At 34.0% G+C, this 24,545-nt stretch overlaps 1 protein-coding gene across 1 annotated transcript; it reads right to left on the bottom strand.

Moving 5' to 3' along the window:
- Window positions 1-16,142: 16,142 nt before the first annotated feature.
- LOC139845347 (cytochrome P450 93B2-like) lies at window positions 16,143-24,080 on the bottom strand. The gene is made up of 2 exons (XM_071835603.1): window positions 23,154-24,080; window positions 16,143-16,939 (listed from the first exon to the last, which is right to left on the bottom strand). Exons 1-2 carry the CDS (start codon window positions 24,078-24,080, stop codon window positions 16,307-16,309), a joined length of 1,560 nt encoding a protein of 519 aa, XP_071691704.1. The 3' UTR covers window positions 16,143-16,306.
- Window positions 24,081-24,545: the final 465 nt, after the last annotated feature.

Raw genomic sequence — 24,545 nt, 5'->3', positions numbered from 1 at the left:
TTTAAAAAAGTACAAATAAAAATAAATAAAATACAAATTTTAAAAGCTAAAAAATAAAAAGACATAATTAAAAAACAATTCATAATTTATTCTTCATCGTCAGACTTGTACTCCGCTAAGTACTTTTTGGTGAGCTGGCTCCGATATTTCATAACCAACTCATATTGGTCTGGAGGAATGTTGGGAGAAACTTCTTGAAATAAAAGCCTCAAACCATCAAACTTCATACGCGTTTGTGCTTCTTTTTGTAACTCCTCCATAGTTTGCCTTGTAGTTATGGACGAATCAATAACGCGAGCTCGAGCCTCGTCCGAAGAAAGTCGAGAAGCCGCATCCGAAGAACCGGAACTTTTAGCACTTTTTGAACTATCACGACCTCGAGGACGACGGATAGGATCTCCTCGGAAGAAAGCCTCCAAGTTTGGTACATTCTTGGTCGGTGTCGGTGTTGGGTCGGGATCTTCAAGATTAATTGAGTCGAGTTGGGCGCGTTTGTTGTTGAAGCCTTCGTAAGTTAAAAATTGAGGACATTGTTTTATACTATTCCAAGAATCTTCGTATGCGAATGTTCTATTCGTTTGAAGTTTGAAACCTTTTTTCGCGTGTTTCATAAGATCCGCGTCATTCTCTCCACTTTTCCAATGTTGTTTCAGCTTTTCATAAATTCCAATGAAGATCTTGATGTCTTTACACATCTTATTCCACTTTCCCGTTAATTGATCTTGTCGGCGAGGCTCGGTAACCAAACTGTTGTACTCCTCTCGGACGGTGGACCAAAATGTCCCGGTAGTTTGCGAGTTCCCGATAATGTTGTTTTCAGAAGCTCGCGCCCAACACTCGGCTAAAATTCGACTTTCTTCATCGGACCACATAACCTTTGCCCGTTTTCCTTTTTCACGCGACTTGGGTGTTTGTGTTTCTTCAACTTTTTCGGTATCAAATTGCGTTTCTTGAACCGCATTAATTTTGGGTTGTGAACTTTTTGACGGAGGGTTAACTTGTGATTGATACATGTTTTGGTTGGGGTTTCCGAAACCGCCAAAACCGCCGCCTTGTGGCGGTCCGTATCCACTAAAACCGCCAAAACCGCCGCCTTGTGGCGGTCCGTATCCACATAAATTTTGAGGACCTCCGTAACCGAAATTTTGAGGACCTCCGAAACCGCCTCGTGGATGAGTGAAATGTTGTTGGGGGATAGAAGATGTTGCGGGTGAAATGTCCCGTTCTTATTGATTAAAAACGTTCCATATTAATTGATTTCGTTGCGAGGTTTTGACCTCTATATGAGACGTTTTTCAAAGACTGCATTCATTTTAAAACAAACCATAACCTTTATTTCATCAATAAAGGTTTAAAAAGCTTTACGTAGATTATCAAATAATGATAATCTAAAATATCCTGTTTACACACGACCATTACATAATGGTTTACAATACAAATATGTTACAACAAAATAAGTTTCTTGAATGCAGTTTTTACACAATATCATACAAGCATGGACTCCAAATCTCGTCCTTATTTAAGTATGCGACAGCGGAAGCTCTTAATAATCACCTGAGAATAAACATGCTTAAAACGTCAACAAAAATGTTGGTGAGTTATAGGTTTAACCTATATATATCAAATCATAATAATAGACCACAAGATTTCATATTTCAATACACATCCCATACATAGAGATAAAAATCATTCATATGGTGAACACCTGGTAACCGACATTAACAAGATGCATATATAAGAATATCCCCATCATTCCAGGACACCCTTCGGATAAGATATAAATTTCGAAGTACTAAAGCATCCGGTACTTTGGATGGCGTTTGTTAGGCCCAATAGATCTATCTTTAGGATTCGCGTCAATTAGGGTGTCTGTTCCCTAATTCTTAGATTACCAGACTTAATAAAAAGGGGCATATTCGATTTCGATAATTCAACCATAGAATGTAGTTTCACGTACTTGTGTCTACTTTGTAAATCATTTATAAAACCTGCATGTATTCTCATCCCAAAAATATTAGATTTTAAAAGTGGGACTATAACTCACTTTCACAGATTTTTACTTCGTCAGGAAGTAAGACTTGGCCACTGTTGATTCACAAACCTATAACAATATATACATATATATTAAAGTATGTTCAAAATATATTTACAACACTTTTAATATATTTTGATGTTTTAAGTTTATTAAGTCAGCTGTCCTCGTTAGTAACCTATAACTAGTTATCCACAGTTAGATGTACAGAAATAAATCGATAAATATTATCTTGAATCAATCCACGACCCAGTGTATACATATCTCAGTATTGATCACAACTCAAACTATATATATTTTGGAATCAACCTCAACCCTGTATAGCTAACTCCAACATTCACATATAGAGTGTCTATGGTTGTTCCGAAATATATATAGATGTGTCGACATGATAGGTCGAAACATTGTATACGTGTCTATGGTATCTCAAGATTACATAATATACAATACAAGTTGATTAAGTTATGGTTGGAATAGATTTGTTACCAATTTTCACGTAGCTAAAATGAGAAAAATTATCCAATCTTGTTTTACCCATAACTTCTTCATTTTAAATTCGTTTTGAGTGAATCAAATTGCTATGGTTTCATATTGAACTCTATTTTATGAATCTAAACAGAAAAAGTATAGGTTTATAGTCGGAAAAATAAGTTACAAGTCATTTTTGTAAAGGTAGTCATTTCAGTCGAAAGAACGACGTCTAGATGACCATTTTAGAAAACATACTTCCACTTTGAGTTTAACCATAATTTTTGGATATAGTTTCATGTTCATAATAAAAATCATTTTCTCAGAATAACAACTTTTAAATCAAAGTTTATCATAGTTTTTAATTAACTAACCCAAAACAGCCCGCGGTGTTACTACGACGGCGTAAATCCGATTTTACGGTGTTTTTCGTGTTTCCAGGTTTTAAATCATTAAGTTAGCATATCATATAGATATAGAACATGTGTTTAGTTGATTTTAAAAGTCAAGTTAGAAGGATTAACTTTTGTTTGCGAACAAGTTTAGAATTAACTAAACTATGTTCTAGTGATTACAAGTTTAAACCTTCGAATAAGATAGCTTTATATGTATGAATCGAATGATGTTATGAACATCATTACTACCTTAATTTCCTTGGATAAACCTACTGGAAAAGAGAAAAATGGATCTAGCTTCAACGGATCCTTGGATGGCTCGAAGTTCTTGAAGCAGAATCATGACACGAAAACAAGTTCAAGTAAGATCATCACTTGAAATAAGATTGTTATAGTTATAGAAATTGAACCAAAATTTGAATATGATTATTACCTTGTATTAGAATGATAACCTACTGTAAGAAACAAAGATTTCTTGAGGTTGGATGATCACCTTACAAGATTGGAAGTGAGCTAGCAAACTTGAAAGTATTCTTGATTTTATGAAACTAGAACTTTTGGAATTTATGAAGAACACTTAGAACTTGAAGATAGAACTTGAGAGAGATCAATTAGATGAAGAAAATTGAAGAATGAAAGTGTTTGTAGGTGTTTTTGGTCGTTGGTGTATGGATTAGATATAAAGGATATGTAATTTTGTTTTCATGTAAATAAGTCATGAATGATTACTCATATTTTTGTAATTTTATGAGATATTTCATGCTAGTTGCCAAATGATGGTTCCCACATGTGTTAGGTGACTCACATGGGCTGCTAAGAGCTGATCATTGGAGTGTATATACCAATAGTACATACATCTAAAAGCTGTGTATTGTACGAGTACGAATACGGGTGCATACGAGTAGAATTGTTGATGAAACTGAACGAGGATGTAATTGTAAGCATTTTTGTTAAGTAGAAGTATTTTGATAAGTGTCTTGAAGTCTTTCAAAAGTGTATGAATACATATTAAAACACTACATGTATATACATTTTAACTGAGTCGTTAAGTCATCGTTAGTCGTTACATGTAAGTGTTGTTTTGAAACCTTTAGGTTAACGATCTTGTTAAATGTTGTTAACCCAATGTTTATAATATCAAATGAGATTTTAAATTATTATATTATCATGATATTATCATGTATGAATATCTCTTAATATGATATATATATATACATTAAATGTCTTTACAACGATAATCGTTACATATATGTCTCGTTTAAAAATCATTAAGTTAGTAGTCTTGTTTTTACATATGTAGTTCATTGTTAATATACTTTATGATATGTTTTCTTATCATAGTATCATGTTAACTATATATATATATCCATATATATGTCATCATATAGTTTTTACAAGTTTTAACGTTCGTGAATCACCGGTCAACTTGGGTAGTCAATTGTCTATATGAAACCTATTTCAATTAATCAAGTCTTAACAAGTTTGATTGCTTAATATGTTGGAAACATTTAATCATGTAAATATCAATCTCAATTAATATATATAAACATGGAAAAGTTCGGGTCACTACAGTACCTACCCGTTAAATAAATTTCGTCCCGAAATTTTAAGCTGTTGAAGGTGTTGACGAATCTTCTGGAAAGAGATGCGGGTATTTCTTCTTCATTTGATCTTCACGCTCCCAGGTGAACTCGGGTCCTCTACGAGCATTCCATCGAACCTTAACAATTGGTATCTTATTTTGCTTAAGTCTTTTAACCTCACGATCCATTATTTTGACGGGTTCTTCGATGAATTGAAGTTTTTCGTTGATTTGGATTTCATCTAACGGAATAGTGAGATCTTCTTTAGCAAAACATTTCTTTAAATTCGAGACGTGGAAAGTGTTATGTACAGCCACGAGTTGTTGAGGTAACTCTAGTCGGTAAGCTACTGGTCCGACACGATCAATAATCTTGAATGGTCCAATATACCTTGGATTTAATTTCCCTCGTTTACCAAATCGAACAACGCCTTTCCAAGGTGAAACTTTAAGCATGACCATCTCTCCAATTTCAAATTCTATATCTTTTCTTTTAATGTCAGCGTAGCTCTTTTGTCGACTTTGGGCGGTTTTCAACCGTTGTTGAATTTGGATGATCTTCTCCGTAGTTTCTTGTATAATCTCCGGACCCGTAATCTGTCTATCCCCCACTTCACTCCAACAAATCGGAGACCTGCACTTTCTACCATAAAGTGCTTCAAACGGCGCCATCTCAATGCTTGAATGGTAGCTGTTGTTGTAGGAAAATTCTGCTAACGGTAGATGTCGATCCCAACTGTTTCCGAAATCAATAACACATGCTCGTAGCATGTCTTCAAGCGTTTGTATCATCCTTTCGCTATGCCCATCAGTTTGTGAATGATAGGCAGTACTCATGTCTAGACGAGTTCCTAATGCTTGCTGTAATGTCTGCCAGAATCTTGAAATAAATCTGCCATCCCTATCAGAGATAATAGAGATTGGTATTCCATGTCTGGAGACGACTTCCTTCAAATACAGTCGTGCTAACTTCTCCATCTTGTCATCTTCTCTTATTGGTAGGAAGTGTGCTGATTTGGTGAGACGATCAACTATTACCCAAATAGTATCAAAACCACTTGCAGTCCTTGGCAATTTAATGATGAAATCCATGGTAATGTTTTCCCATTTCCATTCCGGGATTTCGGGTTGTTGAAGTAGACCTGATGGTTTCTGATGCTCAGCTTTGACCTTAGAACACGTCAAATATTCTCCTACGTATTTAGCAACATCGGCTTTCATACCCGGCCACCAAAAATGTTTCTTGAGATCCTTGTACATCTTCCCCGTTCCAGGATGTATTGAGTATCTGGTTTTATGAGCTTCTCTAAGTACCATTTCTCTCATATCTCCAAATTTTGGTACCCAAATCCTTTCAGCCCTATACCGGGTTCCGTCTTCCCGAATATTAAGATGCTTCTCCGATCCTTTGGGTATTTCATCCTTTAAATTTCCCTCTTTTAAAACTCCTTGTTGCGCCTCCTTTATTTGAGTAGTAATGTTATTATGAATCATTATATTCATAGATTTTACTCGAATGGGTTCTCTGTCCTTCCTGCTCAAGGCATCGGCTACCACATTTGCCTTCCCCGGGTGGTAACGAATCTCAAAGTCGTAATCATTCAATAATTCAATCCACCTACGCTGCCTCATATTCAGTTGTTTCTGATTAAATATGTGTTGAAGACTTTTGTGGTCGGTATATATAATACTTTTGACCCCATATAAGTAGTGCCTCCAAGTCTTCCAAATCATGCGTCGTATAATTTTGTTCGTGAATCTTCAATTGTCTAGACGCATAAGCAATCACCTTCGTTCGTTGCATTAATACACAACCGAGACCTTGCTTTGATGCATCGCAATAAATCACAAAATCATCATTCCCTTCAGGCAATGACAATATAGGTGCCGTAGTTATCTTTTTCTTCAATAACTGAAACGCTTTCTCTTGTTCATCATTCCATTCAAATTTCTTCCCTTTATGCGTTAATGCAGTCAAGGGTTTTGCTATTCTGGAAAAGTCTTGGATGAACCTTCTGTAGTAACCAGCTAGTCCTAAAAACTGGCGTATGTGTTTCGGAGTTTTCGGGGTTTCCCACTTTTCAACAGTTTCTATCTTTGCCGGATCCACCTTAATACCTTCTTTGTTCACTATGTGACCGAGGAATTGAACTTCTTCCAACCAAAATGCACACTTTGAAAACTTAGCGTACAATTCTTCCTTCCTCAATACTTCTAACACCTTTCTCAAATGTTCACCGTGTTCTTGGTCATTCTTTGAGTAAATAAGTATGTCATCAATGAAAACAATGACAAACTTGTCAAGGTATGGTCCACACACTCGGTTCATAAGGTCCATGAACACAGCTGGTGCATTAGTTAAACCAAACGGCATGACCATAAACTCGTAATGACCGTAACGTGTTCTGAAAGCAATCTTTGGAATATCATCTTCTTTCACCCGCATTTGATGATACCCGGAACGTAAGTCAATCTTTGAATAAACAGACGAGCCTTGTAGTTGATCAAATAAGTCGTCGATTCTCGGTAGTGGGTAGCGGTTCTTGATGGTAAGTTTGTTCAACTCTCGGTAGTCGATACACAACCTGAATGTACCATCTTTCTTCTTGACAAACAAAACAGGAGCTCCCCACGGTGATGTGCTTGGTCGAATGAAACCACGCTCTAAAAGTTCTTGTAATTGGCTTTGCAGTTCTTTCATCTCGCTGGGTGCGAGTCTGTAAGGAGCACGAGCTATTGGTGCAGCTCCTGGTACAAGATCTATTTGAAATTCAACGGATCGATGTAGGGGTAATCCCGGTAATTCTTTCGGAAATACATCGGGAAATTCTTTTGCAATGGGAACATCATTGATGCTCTTTTCTTCAGTTTGTACTTTCTCGACGTGTGCTAGAACAGCATAGCAACCTTTTCTTATTAGTTTTTGTGCCTTCAAATTACTAATAAGATGTAGCTTCGTGTTGCCCTTTTCTCCGTACACCATTAAGGGTTTTCCTTTTTCTCGTATAATGCGAATTGCATTTTTGTAACAAACGATCTCCGCTTTCACTTCTTTCAACCAGTCCATACCGATTATCACATCAAAACTCCCTAACTCTACTGGTATTAAATTAATCTTAAATGTTTCGCTAACCAGTTTAATTTCTCGATTCCGACATATATTATCTGCTGAAATTAATTTACCATTTGCTAATTCGAGTAAAAATTTACTATCCAAAGGCGTCAATGGACAACTTAATTTAGCACAAAAATCTCTACTCATATAGCTTCTATCCGCACCCGAATCAAATAAAACGTAAGCAGATTTATTGTCAATAAGAAACGTACCCGTAACAAGCTCCGGGTCTTCCTGTGCCTCTACCGCATTAATATTGAAAACTCGTCCACGGCCTTGTCCATTCGTGTTCTCCTGGTTCGGGCAATTTCTAATAATGTGGCCTGGTTTTCCACATTTATAACAAACTACATTGGCATAACTTGCTCCGACACTACTTGCTCCGCCATTACTCGTTCCGACACCATTTGTTCCTTTCGTTCTATTAACCCCTGGTCCGTAGACCTCACACTTCGCCGCGCTATGACCATTTCTTTTACACTTGTTGCAAAATTTGGTGCAGAACCCAGAGTGATTCTTTTCACACCTTTGGCATAGCTGCTTCTGATTGTTGTTATTGTTGCGGTTATTATTGTTGTTGGGATGATTGTTGTAGTTGCTGTTGTTGTTGTTGTTGTTGTTGGGCCGTTTGTTGTAGTTGCGATTGATGTTGCGATTGTTGGGATAATTGTTGCGATTATTGTTGTAATTGCTGTTGTTGTTGTATTGGTGATTCTTATCACCGTTTTCCTCCCACTTTCTTTTGACTTGCTTCACATTGGCCTCTTCAGCAGTCTGTTCTTTAATTCTTTCTTCAATCTGGTTCACTAGTTTGTGAGCCATTCTACATGCCTGTTGTATGGAGGCGGGCTCGTGTGAACTTATATCTTCTTGGATTCTTTCCGGTAATCCTTTCACAAACGCGTCGATCTTCTCTTCCTCATCTTCGAATGCTCCCGGACACAATAGGCACAATTCTGTGAATCGTCTTTCGTACGTGGTAATATCAAATCCTTGGGTTCGTAACCCTCTAAGTTCTGTCTTGAGCTTATTGACCTCGGTTCTGGGACGGTACTTCTCGTTCATCAAGTGCTTGAATGCTGACCACGGTAGTGCGTACGCATCATCTTGTCCCACTTGCTTTAGATAGGTATTCCACCATGTTAACGCAGAACCTGTGAAGGTATGCGTAGCGTACTTCACTTTGTCCTCTTCAGTACACTTACTTATGGCAAACACCGATTCAACCTTCTCGGTCCACCGTTTCAATCCGATCGGTCCTTCGGTTCCATCAAATTCCAAAGGTTTGCAGGCAGTGAATTCTTTGTAGGTGCATCCTACACGATTTCCTGTACTGCTAGATCCAAGGTTATTGTTGGTATGTAGCGCAGCCTGTACTGCGGCTATGTTTGAAGCTAGAAAAGTACGGAATTCCTCTTCATTCATATTCACGGTGTGTCGAGTAGTCGGTGCCATTTCCTTCAAAATAGTTAAATGGAACAAGTTAATCATACAGAATATTAAGAGTAGTTAATAGTATTTCGTAGCATAATATGAACTCATTTATAAAAGCTTTTTCTTCATATTAGCGTTTTATAAGTTTAAATTCGGGTAGTACCTACCCGTTAAGTTCATACTTAGTAGCTAATATACAATTCAACTACTACAATTCTATATGAAAAACTGATTATAATAATATTTCGCGTTCAAACTTTTATACAATATTTTACAAACTTACAATACCGCTTATTTTACATAAAGCATGAAATATAGCACACAATAACTTTGATACAAGATAGTTGTGAAGACAATTCTAGCTAGTACACAAGTCGTTCAGCAAAGGCAATAAAGACACGTAATTCATACGTCCAGAAACAAGTCATGCATTCTGGTTTTACTAGGACTACTTCCCATCCTTGGTCTTGTGCAACATAACCGTTATGGCCGTTGATAAGACAGCGTGTTGTAACGTCATCAAAGGGACGAGGGTTACGTAATGTCCAACAGTCCCGTAATAATCTAAAAACCTCATTTCTTACCCCAATTACCGACTCCGTCACTTGTGGAAACGTTTTGTTTAATAGTTGTAGCCCGATGTTCTTGTTCTCACTTTGGTGAGAAGCGAACATTACTAATCCGTAAGCATAACATGCTTCTTTATGTTGCATGTTAGCCGCTTTTTCTAAATCACGAAGTCCAATATTCGGATATATTGAGTCAAAATAATTTCTTAACCCGTTGCGTAAAATAGCATTTGGGTTCCCCGCAATATATGCGTCAAAGTAAACACATCGTAACTTATGGGTTTCCCAATGTGATATCCCCCATCTTTCAAACGAAAGTCTCTTATAAACCAAGACATTCTTGGAACGTTCTTCGAATGTCTTACAAACTGATCTCGCCTTAAATAGTTGTGCCGAAGAATTCTGGCCGACTCTAGACAAGATTTCATCAATCATGTCTCCGGGTAGGTCTCTTAAAATATTGGGTTGTCTATCCATTTTGTGTTTTTAAACTGTAAAATAGACAAGAGTTATATTCATAAAAAAAATACTTATTAATTCAAGCAATTTTTACATATATCATAAAGCATAAGAACACTATATTACATATATTACACCACACGAATACAACTATCTTATTCCGACTCGCTCGTTTCTTCTTCTTCTGTTTTGGTTCGTTTTACCAAGTTTCTAGGGATATATGATGTTCCCCTAATACGAGCCGTCGTTGTCCACATTGGTTTAGAAAAACCTGGTGGTTTAGAGGTTCCCGGGTCATTGTTACAACTTAAGGACTTCGGGGGTTGACGATACATATAAAGTTCATCGGGGTTGGAATTAGATTTCTCTATTTTTATGCCCTTTCCCTTATTATTTTCTTTTGCCTTTTTAAATTCAGTTGGGGTAATTTCTATAACATCATCGGAATTCTCGTCGGAATCCGATTCATCGGAGAATTGGTAATCCTCCCAATATTTTGCTTCCTTGGCGGAAACACCATTGACCATAATTAACTTTGGTCGGTTGGTTGAGGATTTTCTTTTACTTAACCGTTTTATTATTTCCCCCACCGGTTCTATTTCTTCATCCGGTTCCGATTCTTCTTCCGGTTCCGATTCTTCTTCCGGTTCCGACTCTTCTTCCGGTTCCTCTTCGGGAACTTGTGAATCAGTCCACAAATCATTCCAATTTACATTTGACTCTTCATTATTATTAGGTGAGTCAATGGGACTTGTTCTAGAGGTAGACATCTATCACATAATATCAAACACGTTAAGAGATTAATATATCACATAATATTCATATGTTAAAAATATATAGTTTCCAACAAAAATGTTAAGCAATCATTTTTAAAGAAAACACGGTCGAAGTCCAGACTCACTAATGCATCCTAACAAACTCGATAAGACACACTAATGAAAATTTTCTGGTTCTCTAAGACCAACGCTCGGATACCAACTGAAATGTCCCGTTCTTATTGATTAAAAACGTTCCATATTAATTGATTTCGTTGCGAGGTTTTGACCTCTATATGAGACGTTTTTCAAAGACTGCATTCATTTTAAAACAAACCATAACCTTTATTTCATCAATAAAGGTTTAAAAAGCTTTACGTAGATTATCAAATAATGATAATCTAAAATATCCTGTTTACACACGACCATTACATAATGGTTTACAATACAAATATGTTACAACAAAATAAGTTTCTTGAATGCAGTTTTTACACAATATCATACAAGCATGGACTCCAAATCTCGTCCTTATTTAAGTATGCGACAGCGGAAGCTCTTAATAATCACCTGAGAATAAACATGCTTAAAACGTCAACAAAAATGTTGGTGAGTTATAGGTTTAACCTATATATATCAAATCATAATAATAGACCACAAGATTTCATATTTCAATACACATCCCATACATAGAGATAAAAATCATTCATATGGTGAACACCTGGTAACCGACATTAACAAGATGCATATATAAGAATATCCCCATCATTCCGGGACACCCTTCGGATATGATATAAATTTCGAAGTACTAAAGCATCCGGTACTTTGGATGGGGTTTGTTAGGCCCAATAGATCTATCTTTAGGATTCGCGTCAATTAGGGTGTCTGTTCCCTAATTCTTAGATTACCAGACTTAATAAAAAGGGGCATATTCGATTTCGATAATTCAACCATAGAATGTAGTTTCACGTACTTGTGTCTACTTTGTAAATCATTTATAAAACCTGCATGTATTCTCATCCCAAAAATATTAGATTTTAAAAGTGGGACTATAACTCACTTTCACAGATTTTTACTTCGTCGGGAAGTAAGACTTGGCCACTGTTGATTCACGAACCTATAACAATATATACATATATATTAAAGTATGTTCAAAATATATTTACAACACTTTTAATATATTTTGATGTTTTAAGTTTATTAAGTCAGCTGTCCTCGTTAGTAACCTATAACTAGTTGTCCACAGTTAGATGTACAGAAATAAATCGATAAATATTATCTTGAATCAATCCATGACCCAGTGTATACGTATCTCAGTATTGATCACAACTCAAACTATATATATTTTGGAATCAACCTCAACCCTGTATAGCTAACTCCAACATTCACATATAGAGTGTCTATGGTTGTTCCGAAATATATATAGATGTGTCGACATGATAGGTCGAAACATTGTATACGTGTCTATGGTATCTCAAGATTACATAATATACAATACAAGTTGATTAAGTTATGGTTGGAATAGATTTGTTACCAATTTTCACGTAGCTAAAATGAGAAAAATTATCCAATCTTGTTTTACCCATAACTTCTTCATTTTAAATCCGTTTTGAGTGAATCAAATTGCTATGGTTTCATATTGAATTCTATTTTATGAATCTAAACAGAAAAAGTATAGGTTTATAGTCGGAAAAATAAGTTACAAGTCATTTTTGTAAAGGTAGTCATTTCAGTCGAAAGAACGACGTCTAGATGACCATTTTAGAAAACATACTTCCACTTTGAGTTTAACCATAATTTTTGGATATAGTTTCATGTTCATAATAAAAATCATTTTCTCAGAATAACAACTTTTAAATCAAAGTTTATCATAATTTTTAATTAACTAACCCAAAACAGCCCGCGGTGTTACTACGACGGCGTAAATCCGGTTTTACGGTGTTTTTCGTGTTTCCAGGTTTTAAATCATTAAGTTAGCATATCATATAGATATAGAACATGTGTTTAGTTGATTTTAAAAGTCAAGTTAGAAGGATTAACTTTTGTTTGCGAACAAGTTTAGAATTAACTAAACTATGTTCTAGTGATTACAAGTTTAAACCTTCGAATAAGATAGCTTTATATGTATGAATCGAATGATGTTATGAACATCATTACTACCTTAATTTCCTTGGATAAACCTACTGGAAAAGGGAAAAATGGATCTAGCTTCAACGGATCCTTGGATGGCTCGAAGTTCTTGAAGCAGAATCATGACACGAAAACAAGTTCAAGTAAGATCATCACTTAAAATAAGATTGTTATAGTTATAGAAATTGAACCAAAGTTTGAATATGATTATTACCTTGTATTAGAATGATAACCTACTGTAAGAAACAAAGATTTCTTGAGGTTGGATGATCACCTTACAAGATTGGAAGTGAGCTAGCAAACTTGAAAGTATTCTTGATTTTATGAAACTAGAACTTTTGGAATTTATGAAGAACACTTAGAACTTGAAGATAGAACTTGAGAGAGATCAATTAGATGAAGAAAATTGAAGAATGAAAGTGTTTGTAGGTGTTTTTGGTCGTTGGTGTATGGATTAGATATAAAGGATATGTAATTTTGTTTTCATGTAAATAAGTCATGAATGATTACTCATATTTTTGTAATTTTATGAGATATTTCATGCTAGTTGCCAAATGATGGTTCCCACATGTGTTAGGTGACTCACATGGGCTGCTAAGAGCTGATCATTGGAGTGTATATACCAATAGTACATACATCTAAAAGCTGTGTATTGTACGAGTACGAATACGGGTAGAATTGTTGATGAAACTGAACGAGGATGTAATTGTAAGCATTTTTGTTAAGTAGAAGTATTTTGATAAGTGTCTTGAAGTCTTTCAAAAGTGTATGAATACATATTAAAACACTACATGTATATACATTTTAACTGAGTCGTTAAGTCATCGTTAGTCGTTACATGTAAGTGTTGTTTTGAAACCTTTAGGTTAACGATCTTGTTAAATGTTGTTAACCCAATGTTTATAATATCAAATGAGATTTTAAATTATTATATTATCATGATATTATCATGTATGAATATCTCTTAATATGATATATATACATTAAATGTCTTTACAACGATAATCGTTACATATATGTCTCGTTTAAAAATCATTAAGTTAGTAGTCTTGTTTTTACATATGTAGTTCATTGTTAATATACTTTATGATATGTTTTCTTATCATAGTATCATGTTAACTATATATATATATCCATATATATGTCATCATATAGTTTTTACAAGTTTTAACGTTCGTGAATCACCGGTCAACTTGGGTAGTCAATTGTCTATATGAAACCTATTTCAATTAATCAAGTCTTAACAAGTTTGATTGCTTAATATGTTGGAAACATTTAATCATGTAAATATCAATCTCAATTAATATATATAAACATGGAAAAGTTCGGGTCACTACAGCGGGTCTCGGAACAATATTGTGTCGTTCGGTATCTTGTAAAAGTGAACTCAACATATCCCGATCGACACCCGATGAATGATGTTCGGGTGTTTGTTTTTGTTTTTGTGTTTTGTTTGGAAATTTTTTTTGATGAAGACATTTTGATGAAGATAATGTTTTAGTGTTTGAAGTGTTTGAATTGTTGTGGGTGTAGTATGGTTTGAAGTGTTTGTATGTGTGAATATATAGAAGTGTTTGTAGTGTATGTAAAAGTTTGAAATAAAAAAGAAAAAATAAACTAACCGTTGGAACGAAACGGCTAGAAACATTTTTTGTAAATTTTTTTATTTATTTAATCGGGCCCACACGAGCGTCTTACGAAATGTCAATACACCGCAGATTCAACCACGGCTACCGCAACCGCACCTCAACCGTGGTTGCTAACATCGGCGCCGTACAACGGCACGCCCAACGACAGAGCAACGACTAGGCGATGTGAATGGTCTAAGTTTTAGTCCCTACAACACTTTTCTTTCACACCTACAATACAAAAGACTTACCTTTCCTCATATTTTTTAACAGTACCTACAAAATGAACCACACAAACAATATATTTTACATTAAGTCCTTTAGAACATTACATTACAGATTTTCAACACATATATTTATTCGCAAATTAAAGAATACTCTCGATCTCTATCATTTCTTAAAGACACGCCAAATTTATGCTGATAAATCAGCTAAAAACCTTGGGACAATCTTCCCGAACCACCGGAACAAACTCGAAATCCACCGCCCTTGGAGCCGTTAATCCGGGCCGTTCATGCATTTCCACTTTCCCGTTAATTGATCTTGTCGGCGAGGCTCGATAACCAAACTGTTGTACTCCTCTCGGACGGTGGACCAAAATGTCCCGGTAGTTTGCGAGTTCCCGATAATGTTGTTTTCAGAAGCTCGCGCCCAACACTCGGCTAAAATTCGACTTTCTTCATCGGACCACATAACCTTTGCCCGTTTTCCTTTTTCACGCGACTTGGGTGTTTGTGTTTTTTCAACTTCTTCGGTATCAAATTGCGTTTCTTGAACCGCATTAATTTTGGGTTGTGAACTTTTTGACGGAGGGTTAACTTGTGATTGATACATGTTTTGGTTGGGGTTTTCGAAACCGCCAAAACCGCCGCCTTGTGGCGGTCCGTATCCACTTAAACCGCCAAAACCGCCGCCTTGTGGCGGTCCGTATCCACATAAATTTTGAGGACCTCCGTAACCGAAATTTTGAGGACCTCCGAAACCGCCTCGTGGATGAGTGAAATGTTGTTGGGGGATAGAAGATGTTGCGGGTCTCGGAACGGTAATATTGTGTCGTTCGGTATCTTGTAAAAGTGAACTCCACATATCCCGATCGACACCCGATGAATGATGTTCGGGTGTTTGTTTTTGTTTTTGTGTTTTGTTTGGAAATTTTTTTTTTGATGAAGACATTTTGATGAAGATAATGTTTTAGTGTTTGAATTGTTGTGGGTGTAGTATGGTTTGAAGTGTTTGTATGTGTGTATATATAGAAGTGTTTGTAGTGTATGTAAAAGTTTGAAATAAAAAAGAAAAAAAAAAACTAACCGTTCGAACGAAACGGCTAGAAACATTTTTTGTAAACTTTTTTTTATTTATTTAATCGGCCCACACAAGCGTCTTACGAAATGTCAATACACCGCAGATTCAACCACGGCTACCGCAACCGCACCTCAACCGCGGTTGCTAACATCGGCGCCCTACAACGGCGGGCCCAAGGACAGAGCAACGACTAGGCGATGTGAATGGTCTAAGTTTTAGTCCCTACAACACTTTTGTTTCACACCTACTATACAAAAGACTTACCTTTCCTCATATTTTTTCACAGTACCTACAAAATGAACCACACAAACAATATATTTTACATTAAGTCCTTTAGAACATTACATTACAGATTTTCAACACATATATTTATTCGCAAATTAAAGAATACTCTCGATCTCTATCATTTCTTAAAGACACGCCAAATTTATGCTGATAAATCAGCTAAAAACCTTGGGACAATCTTCCCGAACCAACGGAACAAACTCGAAATCCACCGCCCTTGGAGCCGTTAATCCGGGCCGTTCATCCATTTTCAATCCTTTTTCACCATTAGCATTCCATTCAAAGCATTGAATAAGTCCCGCAATAACAACAGGAAGTTCTCTCATGGCTAAATTAATACCAGGACACCCTCTTCGTCCGGTCCCAAAAGGCAAAAGTTGAAAACATTGGCCTTTAATATCTAGTGATCCTTTTTGTTCATCATAGTTTAGAAACCTACGAGGGTTAAATTCCAAAGGGTTTTCCCAATATTGTGAGTTTCTTCCGATTGACCAAATGTTGACAAATAACAATGTGCCTCTTGGGATATCGTATCCTTGAACTTTGACATCTTCGATTGACTTTCGAATTATCATTGGTATCGGCGGGTGAAGTCGTAAGGTCTCTTTTATGATTGCTTGAATGTAAGGGAGGTTAGGTGCATCTGATTCGAGAACTAGCCGTTCATGTCCAATGACTTGATCGATCTCTCTTTTAGCTTCTTCGAGTACCTTAGGGTTATTCATAAGTTCAACTATAGCCCATTCAATGGCTATTGCTGTTGTATCCGTTGCAGCAGTAAAGAAATCCTATACAACACAAATGTACCATGTTTAGTACGTTCTAGCTTAAAAAATTCAAAGAGATTATATTATCTAAATATATACTCCATTATGTATGACTTGTTTGAAGGTGTAATGAAAGATGAAATAATGGATTTCAAGTTCTATAATTGAGAGATTGCAGGCTGTAGGTTATTTGGGTCAATGTCATGTCTTCAACCCTTTGTTTTCTTTCTTGATGTCTTTGTTTGGCTTGATTTTTGTCAATATTCAATATTCAATATATATTTCATTGCCCTAAAAAAAATAATTGGCTAACTAAATACGAGTAAATTTAAAGAGATTATATGGTTGAATTCAACTTTGATATCGTATGTGTCCTCTTATTATTTGTAAGCACGGAGTGACCGACGAAACACCTCTTTTTAACGAGATTTCTATGCCATATATATTATTGACATGTCATTAGAAAATATAATATGCAACTGAAATAAACAAAAGATGAAACGACTTGAAACCAAAACTCAAAAACTGACAAAAAAGAAATTTAGTAGAGCAGCAGCATCAGAGCATTTGATGCTCGATGCGGCGCATCGCCCAAATTCTATCCAGATTCACCTTCAAACACATTATGACCCATTTTAAACCAACTCAAGCAAAAATATCTTATAAAGAACTTCAAACCTCAACAAGATGACATTTATACTTTGACAACTAGTTCAAGTACAACGACTTTGCACTTACCATTACATTTCTATCATCAAAACAAGGTGACAATGTTGACCCAAATGACTTATACGACACTTAGCTGATTTACAAGTAAAATATTAATCATTCCGTCCTGTAAATATCTCCACATTACTATTTATATCGTTCTCTCAAAATAAATGTCTCTTACTCTAAATAATAATATAAAGTTACTAAAGTTTCAATTATACCATTTTTATATATGAAAATTTGCAAAATTTTTAATACTGATTTCATTTTTTTTTTACTTTGTTTTGAAAATAAATTAATTACAATTTACAATAGATTATAAATGAAGGATAAAATGAACATTTCACAAAACAATTATAAATTAAAAAATTTTTGTTGGCGGACAATAAATCCTGAACGAAGAGAGTACTTCCTCCGTCTAGTTTAAATATCCTAGACAAAAAACACACATATTAAATATTAAATATCATAATAATATTGTACTTTTATATGTACTTTATAGTTTTAATCTCCACTTTTTACGGAGTATATATATATATATATATATATATATATATATATATAGTAGAGGGATCAAATGAGAATTTTTTTGTGTGAGAACCCTGAGAACTTCAAAATACACTAAAATTCGAGCAAAAAAGGACACGGACGAGCAAAAAAGGGGATAGTCGAGCAAAAAACAGGAAATTCGAACAAAAAAATAACACGGCCGAACAATTTTCAGTAATTCGAACAATTTGGTACTACAATTTTGTAGAACCGAACCATTTTTTGTAGAACCGAACAAAAATTCGAAATTCAAATGCTTTTTTTTTGTTCGGCCGCCAATTTTTTGCTTGACTACCTGTGGATTTTTGTTCGTCCGCGTGTATTTTTGCTCGACTCCCCTTGTTTTTGCTCGTCCGCCACTTTTTTTGCTCGAATTTCAGTGTATTTTTGAGTTCCTAGAGTTGTCACACTAAAACAGTTCTCACTGGATCCTCTCCCTATATATATATATATATATATATATATATATATATATATATATATTATGTTATAGAGCCCGAGCGTTGTACAGTGGATAAAATTATCGTGCAAAAGTAATTGATTTTTTTCTAACAATTATTCTTTGAGTTTAAAAGTTCGTGTTGTTGACAAATTTTAAATGTTCTTTTCAGTTTAAGAGAATGTGGTGTTGATAAATGTTAACAGTGGTTTGGGTGATATTGGTAACTTAACGTCCACAAATTTTTTTATTTCTCACCATTAATATCTTAGTAAGTATATATAAATTATATTACGTAACATTTCTCAATGTATTGTATAATGGTTATGTATTGTATAATGGTTGATAAATTGATTTTGTAAATTTGTAAAAAATAACCGTAAGGAATGGAGGACTAATTTACTAATAGTCAAACTGTCATTATGACTTATGATATAATATGTATTTACAACGGAACGAATCATACGTCTATTGTATCGAGTGGACATAATATTATAATATAGTACTCCCTCCGTCTCACTATAAATGTCCACTTACTTTTTACATACAGTTTTAGGAAATCTCACTTTCCACCAATAAAAAATCTTCTCAATAACTCATTTTGATTGATTGAAATTTCAAGTAAACACTTTAAATGGAACATCCTAAAATAGAAATGTTGATACTGGGACGGAGGGAGTAATTATTTTGTAAGCATTAATCAATATATTAGACATATTATATTATATATTATAATTTAATATATTAGTTAGCCATATACAATATATGCGTTAAGGTCGGCAACAGTATACAAACCATATCCATATAAAGCAATTGGATATTTTACTACGTATTATATAACACGACTTTCTATAAAACAAACATTATTATATTTAGTTTACTAATTATGGCAAAGATTCTGAATTGACCATCATGATAAGCCGATTGATCATGAGGCCGATCCCTACCTTACGCCACCGAGGCTCGTTAACGGCCGCCACCCTTTCACCGAGATAAGCAGCAGTCCGCCATCGCTATGCCAGTGGCGCCTGCAACGATGGGTAACGAACGAAAAAGTGGGACCCACATGTGAATTTGAACGTTCGAATGAGCCGTTGGCTTTTTTTTTCCTTTTTTTTTTTTTTTTCTTTTTTACAATTTATTAGCCCTATATACATAACTCTCTCACATAAACATAAACTTACCATTTCTTATTTCACTCACACAATCAAACACAACCATAAACATTTTACCATTATTTTTACAAACATTGTTACCTTTGATGTTTATGTCGGTCCGACGATATGAAGCAACACTCCGGTAGAAATGTCCATACGTTGGACGTTGTTAGCGGGGTTGACGTATCTACTTTATTCGACTATAATAAAGTTGACAAATGTCGTGTTGTATACCAATGTTATTTACGACGAAATCTCTCACGAAACTGATCATAGTGAGGATAGGATATTAATCGTAGTTTTAGTTTAATCAATCGTAGTTTAATTTATGTAATCGTATTTTTAATTTTATGTACTCGTACTTTAATTTATTTAATCGTGATTGATTTAATATAACGTGTTTTTTAATTTACAAATTTACTTATATATTATTTTTATTTATTTAATGTATTTAAAATTGGTTAAAGTTTGAGATGATGTGTAAGATAGGGAGGGATTAGTGAAAACAATATTAAAGGATTTCGTGCTGATGTGGGGCTGATGTAGAAGGGAGAAGTTCTGTTAAAGTATTACGGAGTACAAGATAAGGAGTGGCCTAATCGTTATCTAATACTAGTAGTAACGGATTAAAGCAAATTTATAACTACATAGAAATTTTGACTATAATTACCTTATTATCGTTTTATTAAAATTATCGTTATTATCATTTTTATTTTTATTAACATTATATATATATATATATATATATATATATATATATATATATATATATATATATATATATATATATATATATATATATATATATATTGGCAGGTTCAAACAAGAACCATAAAAAGAGCGAGAACTGCGAGAAGTTTTTAATCTCACAGTTTTTATGCATTTAAATGAAACAAATAACATGAAAATGTTAATTAATGTTCATATCATTAATAAACAAATGTTCATTACCACAGGTTACAAGTTCAATTGTTACTCACATGTTTATTAACAATTATGTAAATGTGAACGAGAAACTATATAGATGATTACATAAGTAAAATAGAAGTTTTTTTAAACTCTTTCATGTTCATTCTTGATTTACATCAATACTTATGGGTGATTCAATTTACTCATAGTGAAAATCTTTTTAAATGTTCGTGGTGTCGACAAATTTTAAAACTGGTTTTGAGTAGTGTTTAGTAACTTAATGTCTACAAATTTTTTTCTCACCATTAATATCTTTTTAATATATAAATTATATACTACGTAATATTTAGAATACATTGAAAATTTTTCATAGAACGTAACATTAGTAAAGTATAAGCTATATTATTTTAGAATTATTATATACAATTATTTTTTGAATAAAAGTGTAACATGAGAGTTAAATTTTTGAAAAGTTGTTAGTCATTTAAGCAAAATAATGGTACTCGGGGAGTCGTCATATATAATTAATATTATAATAATTATATTTGCGTGTTCATAAATATTTTAAGGACTTAAACTGTAAATTCAAATCATTTTCATATTTATTGCTAAAAAGAAATGCTCCGTTAGTAGTGCATTGAAGCTCCGTTTCGAATACAGTTTATTGCGTTTTGTTCGTAAAATTAGTTTAAGTGAACAATGATGGAGGTGGAACCTAACTCGCGGCGAACAGAAAGATAAATCCACTAAAACATTTTAGTGGGTTTTGCTTGGTGAGTTTATATTAAATAGTGAATTTAACTTTTATATCACTGAAATTATCTTTTATACTCATAATAAATTATAATTAGTACCCAAGTGTAAGGGGTGAAATTGTAAATTTGAAGGAAAATAAAAAAAATAAGGAAAATGTGTGTGTGTGTGTGTGTGTCTATATATATATATATATATATATATATATATATATATATATATATATATATATATATATATATATATATATATATATTGGGGTAGGATCAAGGGGTAAATAACCAATTGAGGGGAAGCGGGGGGAAGTGGGTGAAGTAAATATTTTTTTTTTTTTTTAGTTTTTCGAATTCTTTTTTCAGGCATCAAGATCACAAAAAAATATGAACATTTAAAAAGACATTTCGTGATGAATGTTACTATTATTTAGACGGGAAAACGATCGACAAAAATAACATTCAAGATAATATTGATCGTGAACAATGTTAATCTTCGAACGTTTTTTTTCTTCATGTTTTGTGAAGTATTTTTTGTCAAAATTTAGCCCGATTTAGAGTTTAGGGTTTATGGTTTAGTGTTTTAGGTTTAGTCCCTAAACCCAAAACCCTAAACCCTAAATTCTAAACCGTTCGTGTTAAAAACTTAATCTAAATCCTAAATCTAAACCATAAATCTAAACCCTAGATTTCTGAACCCTAATATCTAAACCCTAATATCTAAACTCTAATTTCTAAACCCTCAAAATACGTTCGAAAAACACAATAATTGTTATATATTATTTCTTCGAGCGTTTTCCCGCCAAAATAAAAATATTTATCACAAAGTGTCTTTTTAAATGTTCATATTTTCATCTAATCTATAATGTTCGTAAACAAAGTTTTTCAAAAAAAAAATAAAATAAAATTTGTTTCCCCCCGCTTCCCCAGATTGGTTACTTCCCCATTGATCTTATATATATATATATATATATATATATATATATATATATATATATATATATATATATATATATATATATATATATATATATATTACTATAGTTATCTATATTTAGATTTATATTTAGGTGTAGATTCTAAATCAATAAAACCAGTAAAAGTAGCCCGCGCGATGTCGCGGGGACTTTCGAGTTGCATATTCATAATTAACATAGCGTTATGCATATACATAAGTAAAAACGTTTTGATACGGGTGTTTTTAGATACACGTGATTAGTACTTAGTATACCTTATGGCCTATGCGTTTTTAACGTTAGGAAGATTGCGTAGAAAAAGGAAAACAGAAACATCGATATGATGTAGTTAGTTTGGTTAGTTTATTATAGGTGTATGTATATGTATTGAAGATAGTTCGAGGTATTTAGCGTTTTTTAGAAGTGTCCATTTCGTCTGTAGTTAGTCCCGTTGTGTTCTTAAGATTTTTTTGAGTTGAACGGTGGGTTCGAAAAAATTTAACGCGTGACGAGCGGAAAGATATGTCCCGTTGAAAATTTGGGTGAAGCTTGTTTAAGATTTTTAATTAAAATAATAAATTTACATTTTGTACTCCGGACTAAACTTAAGTTGATTAAAGTTTGGGGGAATTTTTTTTTTTTTTTTTTTTTTAAATTGTCGTTTGTATGAGGAGGTCAAAAGGGCCAAAATTTCCACAGCAATTAGTACATAGGATAATAATTTGTTTAATTTACTTAATTAAAAGTAAAATTAAACAAGAAACTTACCAAAATCAAGGCTTTGATGTGGTCTCTGGTAATCACAATTTCACAATTCTTATCTTCCAAAACATCAAGCAACATATCAAGAAAATCTTTACCTTTCCCATCTTCTCTTTTACCTTCATTTCTTCTTTTTTCTTCCCTCTCAAATATAATCTTCTCCAACAAAGCATCATACCTTCTATGTGTATCCATATACCTCTTCTTAAACCCTTGCAAATCTATGTTCTTACAAACCCATATAAAGTCCGATACATTAAACTCCCCAAAAATCTGTGTCACCTCCCTAACAAGATTCTTAGCTTCATCAGCCTCATCATTTGTCCCCGAACATCGAATACTCATCATCATTTGACATATAACATTATTAGTTAGCTTCAACAACTCTTCATTCAAGCTAACACTTTCTTTTCGCTTAGCTTTTGCTACTAACCCTTTAAAAAGCTCGTAAATTTCATGAGTTCGAATGGGTAAAAAATGGCTTAGATTTTGGTTGCCCAAAAGCTCAACTGTGGACATTTTCTTGATGAATTTCCAGTACGGACCGTACGGTGCGAAAGCAAAGGCCACTCCATATGTAATATGATCAATGGCTAGCGAATGTTTTCTTGATGAAAATGCGAGTTCATTTGTTTTAAGAAAGTCACGTGCGAGGTCAGGTGTGGAGGCTACGACACAAAAGACCGAGCCAAGTCTAAGATGGATTAGTGGGCCATAGCGAGTCGAGATTTTGTGAAAAGATTGGTGGATGAGTGGCCCAAGGTGGTGAAGGTGACCGATAATTGGTAATGATGGTGGGCTTGGTGGAAGATGACGATTAATTTTGTTTTGTTTAGCGATTAATGAATAGATTAAGAAAGAGGATATGATGATCACGACGGTGATGATAACCGGAGAAATAGTTTCAGATAATTGAAATTGGAATATGTTCATGTTTAATAGAACGAATTGAACGTATGTGTGTTTTGTTACACTGTATAAATATAAATAAATGTTACTCCGGTCACAAATTAATGCGTCATAAATGGAATGATGGGATGATATTTAAATGTGAAAGCCACTTGGTGTACACTTCAATTGTCTTGAGCTAGAATTGATGTGTTCCAACAACAACCTAGTTTTGATATTGAAACTAGTTATTCTTGTGTTTGGGAATTGCTAATTTAGATTGTTGCGGTTTAATTAAGCTAAAATTTATGGAAGATTAATATTCGTATATGAAAATGTATATTTAACAATTACGGCGTATTTCTTTTTTTGAAAAGCAACAATTTTATTGAATAAAATCACAACATTACATCTCGAGAGTTTATATGTTAACCAAACAAGCCGTTAAGCCAACATAAACAGTAAAACACGAATTAGTTACAAAACAAAAGGTTGAGGATTATGAAGCCA

This window comes from Rutidosis leptorrhynchoides, chromosome 4 (genome assembly GCF_046630445.1).
Source record: "Rutidosis leptorrhynchoides isolate AG116_Rl617_1_P2 chromosome 4, CSIRO_AGI_Rlap_v1, whole genome shotgun sequence".
In the NCBI taxonomy this organism is placed as follows: domain Eukaryota; kingdom Viridiplantae; phylum Streptophyta; class Magnoliopsida; order Asterales; family Asteraceae; genus Rutidosis; species Rutidosis leptorrhynchoides.
This window is presented reverse-complemented; position numbering and strand designations above follow the sequence as displayed.

Coding starts and splice junctions, on each gene's coding strand:
- LOC139845347 (XM_071835603.1), bottom strand. CDS start 24,080: ATGAACATATTCCAATTTCAATTATCTGAAACTATTTCTCCGGTTATC. Junction 16,940..23,153: donor ACATCAAAGCCTTGATTTTG/GTAAGTTTCTTG, acceptor TGTGTTGTATAG/GATTTCTTTACTGCTGCAAC.